This window comes from Elephantulus edwardii, unplaced genomic scaffold, assembly GCF_000299155.1.
Source record: "Elephantulus edwardii isolate Elephantulus edwardi_28Jun2011 unplaced genomic scaffold, EleEdw1.0 scaffold00235, whole genome shotgun sequence".
Taxonomy (NCBI): Eukaryota; Metazoa; Chordata; class Mammalia; order Macroscelidea; family Macroscelididae; genus Elephantulus; species Elephantulus edwardii.
In genome coordinates, this window is record NW_006399985.1 from 273,694 (window position 1) to 283,969 (window position 10,276).

Genomic DNA, 10,276 nt, shown 5'->3' on the forward strand with positions numbered 1-10,276 from the left:
TAATTCCTGATCATACACCCCTTTTAAACCGTTTTCTCCCTTATCTGTTTCAATGCAGTATACATTATTTATCCCATCTTTCTCAGTCTCCCTCCAATCTCCATGTCTGTCCTGTTTTGTAATACTGGCACTAGGCTGTATTTGTCTTTTTGTGACTGAGATATTTCACTCAGCATAATGCCCTCCAGGGTCATCCATTTTGCATAATATTGCATGAGTTCCTTGTTTTTCAATGCAGCCTAGTATTCCATTGTGTGGATATACCGCAGCTTCTCTATCCATTCCTTTGTTGATGGGTTCTCATTCCCTTTCAAACGAAGATGGAGGATTCTTGGGAGTGATGGGAGGAGGGGAGCTGCTGCAGAGGACAGTGGACGTGACCCCTGAAGTCGCACACACCCCAGCACCTTGCACTCAGAGGGGCCTGGTGAGAAGTGGGCGCTGGTCACCTTGTGCCAACCAGGGCCCCAAGCGCCTGGAGTTAGCAGCCTGCACAGACTCAGCCTCAAGGGACAAGGGTGCCATGGACTGGAGAATTTTTTCCTCGAGATGTTAAATTTGGCAAACATGAGGAGCAACCTCCAGGATTGAACAGGATGCCCCGTTTCCCGCACTTTACGGCGTGCTGCCGCGCCTGACGGCAAAGGCAGACCAGCGCACTTTACGGCAGAGGCGTGCAACCGTGCTAGACAGTGTTTCAGAGCAGACGGGGAGCTAAGCGGTAGCTTTGATTATATCCGGTTTCTCCAAGACATTGCCTTGAAAAGCTGCTTTCCATGACGCCACTCGACTGCCTTGGTGTCCTCATTTTTTTTTTAAATTTGATGCAATTTTAAGGATTAAATCTAGTTCTGTGACTTAACTGGACGGTGATTTGCATACTCCCTTGCACGTGGGAATATAGACTACACGTTTCAAATCAAAACCTGTTGAGTTTAAGGCTATTTCTTTAGGAAACTGTTTCTTTTGTTGGGTAGCACTGAGCGTGGATCGACTGTCCAGCAGGTTTTCAGAGGCAGGAAATCATAGGGCAGTTGGTTTGCCTGCAGAGCAGCGAAGCAGCTGGGGATTTGAACTGCTCACCCTCGCACTGGCAGCACAGTTCCTTAACCATCAAGCCGCCAGAGCTCAGTAGAAACAAGCTCTTTATCTGTGCATAAAGGATTTGGTAAATACATCCTTTGGCGATGCCTCATGGTATTAGTATGCTTATGCTTTTGCTGTCTAAAAGGCAGATTACGGTCTTCTGAGTATGTAAACGTGGTGTTTTCTCTTCCTGTAGTGACTGACTCAGAGGGAAATCGGGGCTTCAGAAGGTGGGAGCGTGAAGCAGCATGGCGAACCTGCTGAAGACAGCCGTCACTGGCTGTTCCTCCTCTTTGCTCAGCAACCTGCAGCCCCGGAAGCTTCTCCCTGGGAAGAACGATTGTTTACGACCGTTTCACACTCGTCAGGTGCTGTGGTGTAAAGCCCCTGTAAAGCCAGGTAACGTCTCACGGCAGTGCTTATAAATCAGACCTTGGAGGCCCGTGAGCTAAGAGGCCAGCTGGGGCATGGAAAGCCTAGTGCTTGCAAGTGATTGTTTTAAATAAGAAACAAAGTGCTTTGAAAATATTTTTTCTATTTATATATGTTCCTGATTGTGTGAACAGAAATGAAAACAATAAGTAAAAATAAGAGTAAAACAAATGAGAAGGAGACTGACGGGTACCTGGAAGCCCATACATAACAGTTACAGCTCATAGGACCCTGGGACCCTCTCTCTTCCATAGTCAGCATCGGAGGGATTAGTTCCTGCATAGCTCACTGATGCTCAGGAGTTAAGTGTTTTCTTTGGTCTGTAATGTGGTGGTGGTGTTAGGTGCCCCTGAGTCAAGTACGGCTCATAGTGACATTACGAACAACATACCTGGACCCTGTTCTATCCTGTGCCGTCCTCACTGTCTCCAGCACACTCGAGCCCATTGTTACGGTCTCCATACTGATCCAGCTGCTTGAGGACCTTCCTCTCTTTTGCCGCCCTTCCATCTTTCAAGGAATAAGCTCTCCTAGCAACATGACCAAAGTATGTAAGTCTCACCATCCTTCCTCTAAGGAGCATCCAAGTTGCACCTTCTCCAGGACTTACATGCAGAGGGAGACCCAGGAAGGGATGGGTTGATACAGTGACTGGGGTGATGGGGGTTGGTGTGTCAGAGTCAGACTGGCTTAGGACAGGGCAGGCTTCAGAGCTGCTGTACATAGGGTCACTATACATTGCAGGGTCACTATATTCAGTAGCACACAACAACAGTAACATACTATGACAGGTTTGGAATCAGGAGTGGCATCCACTTCCTAAATAGCATGCCTCCGGAAACTCTTTGAACTTTGATAAATGTTGATAGTTGTAGAGGGGCTTCAGGCCTTTTGTTCATAGGGTCACTATGAGTCGTGCTTGACTTGAAGGCAATCAACAACAACAATAACAACAATGGGATGTTCAGTACTCTTCTCCAGCACCACAGTAGAGAGGCAGCCACTTCGTCAGCTCTGTCAGTGGTGACTCCATCTTTAGTTGCTCACATCAGCAACCTTGGAGCCATGCTAGGCCCTTGTGGTCGGCACACATCGGCTGTACCTGGGTTCTCCACTCTGTCCTGTTCTCACAATTGCCCTTGCATCTTGGTCCACGCTCCTGTCACGAGCCACCGGGATTATCCCGCGTGTCCTCAGTGTCCTCTGTGCCTTTCACCTTGCTTCTTCGGTAGAATGTTCTGAACACAACAGTGAAGAGAATCTTTTTACTCTGTGAGCTGTTGCCGCTGCTCTGCTCAGAGCTGGTGGGTAAGGGGTTGTGCACCTAGCTCGGGTATGGCGCCTCTTTGCTGGTTCAGATCCACTCGTGGCTCCAGGGGAGAAAGACGGGCAGAGCCCTCCAGTTTACAGGCTCGGAAAACCTTCTGGAGGGTCGGTGTTGAGCTAGTTCCAACCTGACGGTGAGTTTTGAGTTTGGAGTAAACTGAGCCGCAGCACTCAGGGACCGTGTGTAGAGACTTCCCTTGACCTGACGCCCAGCTGCTCCTCTTCTGGGTAGCGGAGGCTAAGGGTGCCCCTCTCAGCAGTCAGCTCCTTTTAGGCGGTCCTGTCCAAAGTCCGCCCAACTCTTCTGTCTACCTCACTAGCCAGACGACATGGCCCTACCTCGTAAGGGAGGGGGCAGCACAGCGAGCTAAAGACGGGATTCTGTTACTGGGGCATCGGCAGGGGTGACTTTTGGGGACAGGAGTCTTTGCCTCGTGGAATGATGTCCTCCTTCATTCTTTGCCCTGGCTGCCCAGTCAATGCCATTGCTTGGTGAGCCCCCACAGGCTTTCTTTTTTCTTTCTTTTAAAGTTTTTATTATTTTGTGTGTGTGTGTGTGTGTGTGTGTGTGTGCGCCGTCAAATCAGATCTTACTGGTACAGGAGGATATTGCCCCTCCTTCTCCATCAGAGCCTCTGGTGGTTTCGAATTGTGTGCTTCTGGGATTGCAGTGCAGAACAACAGACTTTTAAATGCTGGACGTCTGAGATGGGTCTTGGTGGCCCCAAACTGATTACTTGCTGGAATATGTTCCTTCTCGAGCTCTAGGGGGTCTGCCTCCTCGCCTTTGTTAGTGTCCTCCGAGCTGGTCCTCTGAGGGATCTGGGGGTCGGCCTCCTTGCCTTTGCCCGCGTCCTCAGAGCTGGTCCTCTGAAGGATCTGGGAGATCTGAGGGGTCGACCTCCTCTCCTTTGCCCGCATCCTTGGAGCTGCATTCCTTGGCCATGGCCTCTTTTCTCCACCTTCAGAACCAGCTGCATGACATCTTAAAATAGCTCTCTTTCTTGCTCTCTGTATCCTCCTTCTACATTTAGTGACCCTTGTGATTCCATCATAATCCTGGAGACGGTCTTCATTTTAAGGCCAGATGAGCAAAGCCTTTATTCCACCTGTGGCTTCCACACTTATTTGCCAGGTAGCCTAACATACTCATAGACTCTGCGGATTCGGATACAGACCTCTGTGGGAAGCTGTTGTTTTGTTCCACTCATTCAGCACCATGTTCCTTTGGCTCCTGAGGCTGTAAATCGTAAGGGGAAGATCCTGTCCGTCTTTCTCCACGTAGGAGCTGGTCCATTTGCACTGCTGCCGACACTGCGCCTTGGTTCCCTGTTCAGCACTCTACAGCTGTGCCTCTGGACAGCCTTAGCATTCACTGAATTTTTTGGTCCATGAAAACTTACTGTGTTCACTCTCCTGCCACTCCATGGAGGGGTTTAATTCCGTTACAGCTACTTATTACTTGTTTTAATGCTTAAATTGTCTCACCTTTTACTGGTTGGGACCCCTTCAGGCTGGTTCCTCCAGTCTTGTTTGACAGATAATTGTCTTTGGTAGCTTGATTTTTGGCATATCGTTACTGACATTATACTTATGATTGACAAGTTCAGACTAACTCCCAGCTGACCCTCTGCTGGGTTTCCGAGGCGGTAAATCATGAGGCAGGAGATTGCCCATTTTTCTATTGTAGAGTTGCCAGGGATGCATCCTATCTCCATACCTTTTCAACCTGTATGCAGAACAGATTATCCGGGAGGCTGGGCTCTATGAGGAGAAATGTGGGGTCAAGATTGGTGGACGATTTATCAACAATCTGCATTATGCTGATGACACAACCCTGCTTGCTGAAACTGAAGAGGACCTGAAGCGCCTGCTGCAGAGTGTCAAGGACTGCAGCCTCCTATGTGGTTTGAGGCTCAATGTCAAGAAGACAAAGATTCTCACCACTGGACCAATTGGCAGCATCAGGATGGATGGTGAAGAGATTGAGATTGTACACAGCTTTAGTGTGCTTGGCTCCATAGTCAACAGTCTTGGCACCAGCAGCCAGGAAATTAAAAGGTGCATTGCCATGGGAAAGTCTGCTGTTAGGGACCTCTCCAAAGTACTGAAGAGCAGTGGTATCTCTTTGGAGACTAAGGTGCGTCTGATACAGGCCATGGTCTTCGCAATCACTTGTTATGCATCAGAGAGTTGGACAGTGACCAAGGAGGATAGAAGGAGAATTGATGCCTTTGAGCTGTGGTGCTGGAGAAGAGTATTGAGAATACCATGGACTGCTAGGAAAACAAACAGATTCATCCTGGAAAGGGTTAAACCGGGTGGCTCCTTGGAGGCAAGGATTCTGAGGCTCTGTCTAACATACTTTGGACATGTTGTGAGGAGAGACCGGTCCTTGGAGAGGGACATCATGCTTGGGAGGGTGGAGGGACAGTGCAGGAGGGGAAGACCCTCTGTGAGGTGGATTGATTCATTGACTGTGGTAATTGGGATGGGAGTGTCAGAGACAGTGCGATTGGCACAGGACAGAGCAGAGTTTAGGGCTGTGGTACATTGGGTCGCTCTGAGTCGCAGGCGACTTGACGGCACATAAGAACAACAACAACAACAACAGAGTTGCTGTTGGGGTTTGAACCACCAGAGAGGCTTGACCTTTAAGTTAGCAATGAAACTCCCGATAGGCCAGACCACTGGGGCTCCCCTGTGGTATGTAGGACTTGGAGAATTTGATACATGGACTCCAGGTAAGTATCACTATATGTGACCCTGAACATCAGTATAAGTTAGTTACCCGCTGCTGGTTGTTTTCCATCCTCTCTGTCCAGTGCTGTGTTAGGTGCTGTTGAGTCAGCTCCAGCTGAGAGCTACCCTGTGAACGGCAGATGAAGCCTTCCCTCGTCCTGTGCCCTCTGCACTGTCTCCACGGGGCTTACAAACATCGCTGTGGTCACTGTCTCAGTCCATCTTTTTGAAGGTCTTCCTCTCCTCTGGTCTTCCACTTTTCCAAGAATGATGGACTTTTTCAGGGACTGGTCCCTTCTGATTACAAGCCTAAATAGATGAGAAAAAGTTTCACCATCCTTGCTTCTGGCACAGTGATGGCACGCCTTCCAAGGCAGATTCTCTTGTTCTTCTGACAGTCCATGACACACAGTCATTACTCTTCACCAGCACCGCGGTTCAGAGGTATAAATTCTACTTCTTTCCTTTTCAAAATACCATGGCTTGAGTTAGGCAAACCTTCATCTTTGAACTGACATCATTGGACGTTCAGGAAGTCCTCAGCAACAGATTTGCCCAGTGCAGTACCTTTAGATGCCTTCACTCCTGTGCCCCTACATGTAGACCGCAGCACTGACTCACTCATTGCCGTTAAGTGGGAATTAACTCGTACCTGACTCTCCAGACAGTTTTCTGAGGCTGAAAATGGCATGAGAGGAGATTGGGTGTCTTTCTTCCTTGGAATGGATTTGAACCCAGGGCGAGAAACCACCTTTGGTTTAACAGCCCAGCTTCCTATGGTTGAAGCTACTGGAGCTCCGTAGGTCCAGGTTATAGATCCAAGTGAACTCTAAAGTACTCAAGAGCAACGGTGTCTCTCTGGAGACTAAGGTGCGCCTGATACAGGCCATGGTCTTTGGAATCACTTGTTATGCATCAGAGAGTTGGACAATGACTAGGGAGAATAGAAGGAGAATTGATGCCTTTGAGCTGTGGTGCTGGAGAAAAGTATTGAATGTACCATGGACTGCCAAGAAAACAAACAGGTTCATCCTGGAGAGGGTTAAACCAGGCTACACCTTGGAGGCAAGGATTCTGGGGCTTCGTCTGACATACTTTGGACATGTTGTAAGGAGAGACAGGTCCTTAGAGAGAGACATCATGCTTGGGAGGGTGGAGGGACAGCGCAGGAGGGGAAGACTCTCTATGAGGTGGATTGATTCGGTGACTGGGGTAATCGGGATGGGTGTGTCAGAGGCAGTGCGATTGGCACAGGATAGAGCAGGGTTTAGGGCTGTTGTACATAGGGTCACTATGAGTCGCAAATGACTGGACGGCGCAGAACAACAACAACAACAAAAGTGCGTCAAGTCATCTTTGTTTTCTGCAAGCAAGGTTGTGTCCTCTGCATAAAGCTGGTGGTTGATACGTCTTCCTCTAATCCTGGTTCTTCTTCTTATAGTCCAGTTACTCACCTTATTTGCTCTCTATGGAGGTTGAATGGGGAACTCTGGTGGCCTAGGGGAACAGAGCTGTGCTGTGTGGCCACCTAAAGGCATGTGGTCTGAGTACACCAGCTTCTCAGTGAGAGAAGGACGGGCAGTTTTCCTCCCATGCAGTTTATAGTCTCTGAAAACCCATTGGACAGTCAGCTGTGGGTCAGTTCTGAGTCAGTGGCACATAACAAGCATGTTGTTGTTATTACATGCTGTCAAATCACCTGCAACTCATAGTGACCCCAATTACAACCGCTCTGAAGTTTGCCCTGTCCTGAGCTAATCTCACTGGCTCTGACACACCTACCCTTATTGCTCTAGTTACTGTGCCAATCCATCTCATCTGGGGTCTTCCTCTCCTGTGCTGTCCCTCCATCCACCCAAGCATGATGGACTTCTCCAGGGACTGGTCCCTCTTGTCTTTGTGCCCAAAGTATATGAAATGGAGCTTCAAAAGCCTAGCCTCCAAAGAGAAACTTGGTTTCACCCTCTCAAGACAGACATTTATTTTCTTGGTGGTTGATGATATGTTCAAGTCTCTTCTCCAGCACCACAACTCAAAGGCATCAATTACTTTTCTGTCATCCTTAGTCATTGTCCAGCTCTCTGATGCATAGCAAGTAATTGAGAAGGCCATGGCCTGTATCAGGTGCACCTTAGTCTCTAGACTGATATCGTTACTTCTCACCAATGACAATACAGATTGTCTTATGATCTGTATAACAAACATGCAGAGTGAATAGATAAAGTGTAAATATACAACCCTGACTCACACCTTTCATGATTTTAAACTATACATTGTCCCCTTGCTCTGTTTGAACAGCTCTCTCTTGGTTCATGAACAGATTGTGAATGAGCCCAGTTGAGTGTTCTGGAATTCCTATTCTTTTCAGTATTTTCTAGTAAAATGGCTTTGCAAAGTCAGTAAAACAGAAGGGTACGTCTTTATGATATTCTCTGCTTTCAGTCAAGATGCATCTGACATCAGCAGTGACATCTCTCATTCCACGTCCTTTTCTAAATCTAGCTTGAGTTTCTGCAAATTCCCTGTTAAGCCCTGCTCCAACTTTTTAAATACTCTTCAGCAAGCTTTTTCTTGGATGTGTGACTAGTGCTATTTTTTGTAATGTACACATTCTGATGGATCATCTTTTTTAGAATTGGAACAAATACGCATTTCTTACAGTTGGTTAGCCAGGTAACTCTCGTCTAGATTTCTTGATATAGACTAGTGAGCGTGTCCAGGGCTGCATCTGTTTCTAGAATACCCCAGTTGTTATTTTGTCAAAACCTATCTTTTTCCATTGCAAAAAGGTTACCAAGAAAGTTGGAAGGAGTACCACCTAGACTTCTTTCTTCATCACTGTGTGTTCTTGATTATGTGCTACTTCCTGAAATGGCTCTGTATTGATTCTTTCTTTTTTGGTACAGGGACCCTGGCTCCCTGGCTATTCCTTCCATCTTTGGTGCTTCCTGAGCCTTTCACTATTTTCCGGTAAAATCCTTCATAATTAGAACTCAAGGCTTGGATTTGTTCTTCAGCTCTTTCAGCTTGAGAAGTATGGAGTGCCTTCTTCCCTTTTGGTTCTCCAACTCCACGTGTTTGCAGACTTCATTGTATTCCAGTACTTTACTGTCTTGAGCTGTGCTTCGATATATTCTGTCCAGCTCTTATTTAATGAAGTCTTCCTTTTCTGAAGGAAGATTTAAAAACCTCTTAGTTTGTCATTCACTCCATAGACATTTTGTTTGATGTGTATTGCCACTGACCAATGTAATTATTTCAGAGGCCTGCTATTTAAGAAGTGGATGGCCAGTCTTGCTTCCTAGTCTGTCGTATTCTGGGAGCTCTGCTAAAACCTGTCCACCATGGGTGACCCTTCAGCATCACAGCAAGCCACAAGTTACTTCAGTACAGCAAACTGATAAACAAGTACTGTACTAATTAGAGCAATGTATTCCCCAGATAAAACAAACTGACAATTTAGTGTTGTACCTCTAATAGCAAGTCAGGCATACAAATACCATGTTACCAGATCCGGTTGAAGCCTGCATAGAGTGGCAGGATGAGCTTCTGGGAAGGGGTTGAAGTGTTCTGGCTGAGATTCATGGCTAACATGCTGGAGTAACATTCTTTGTGGGTTCAGATCTGTTCAGAGAGTCACAATGAGTTAAGACTTGATTTAACAGCACATAACAACAATGTAATTATTTTGTTACAATTTCCAGTCAGCTCCTTGGTTAATAGTAACATGTAAATGTTACACACTTTGCTCTCAGACCTCCTTAGTATTTATTTACTTATTCCAGGGGTCTAGCCTCACCATTGCACCAATAGGAAAAATCTTGAAAATTGAAGGGAAGATTGAAACTATCAATGAACTTGTCTTACTTGGAACCGTAACCAGACCCCTTGGTATGAGCAGTCTGGAGATCTGGAGATGAACTACACTGGGAAAGTAGTCAGGGACCTCTCCAAATTATTGAGGAGCAGTGGTGTCAGTTTGAGGACTAAGGTGTACCTGACTCCGGCTGTGGTCTTTTTAATCACTTGCTGTGCATCCGAGAGCTGGCCGTTGAGGAAGGGTGACAGAAGCATTGATGCTGTTGAGCTGTGGTGGTGAGGAGAGCACCACCATGGACAGCCAGGAGAGCACACAGAGCTCTCTTGGAGGAAGAGCAGGCAGAGTGCTCCTTGGGAGCACGGATGATAGAGCTTCATCTTCCATGCACTAGGCATGCTCTTGGGAAAGGCTGCTCTTGGAGGGAGACAGCATGCTGGGAAGGGTGGAGGGTTGGCGGGAGAGAGGAAGACCCTCAGCCTGGCGGATTGACATAGTGACTGCCTCGGTGGGCTCCGGTGTGTCAGGAAGTGTGAGGACGGCACCGGACGGGACAAGATTCAGATCTGCCGTGCACAGGGTCGCTGTGCGTTCTCGACTCGATGGCACTGAACAGCAACAGCGACTTGGATGTTGATCTGTATATACGCTATGTCATTTTTGACAGCTTCTGGTTTTCCTCAGTTTATGTTTTGTATGTGCCATGTTCCAAGTATGAGTGGATGGTTGTAGCTGATACATTTTGCATCATGCCGTGCCAGCCAGTGAAGGAATGAAAGCCCTAGTCTACCCAGGTCACGGAGGCCAGCTCTTGCCTGAGGAGGCAGCTTTTTCTGTTGTGTCCAGTTCATCCAGGTCACGGAGGCCAGCTCT

General features: G+C 47.5%; 1 protein-coding gene across 1 annotated transcript in view; it reads left to right on the top strand.

The window, feature by feature from the left end:
- The first annotated feature begins 1,334 nt into the window (after positions 1-1,334).
- Positions 1,335-10,276, top strand: part of NNT (nicotinamide nucleotide transhydrogenase) — a 172,064-nt gene continuing 163,122 nt past the window's right edge. The window contains exon 1 of the mRNA XM_006898607.1: positions 1,335-1,485. Coding sequence (XP_006898669.1) covers positions 1,335-1,485 — 151 coding nt within the window. The remainder of the gene's footprint in view (positions 1,486-10,276) is intronic.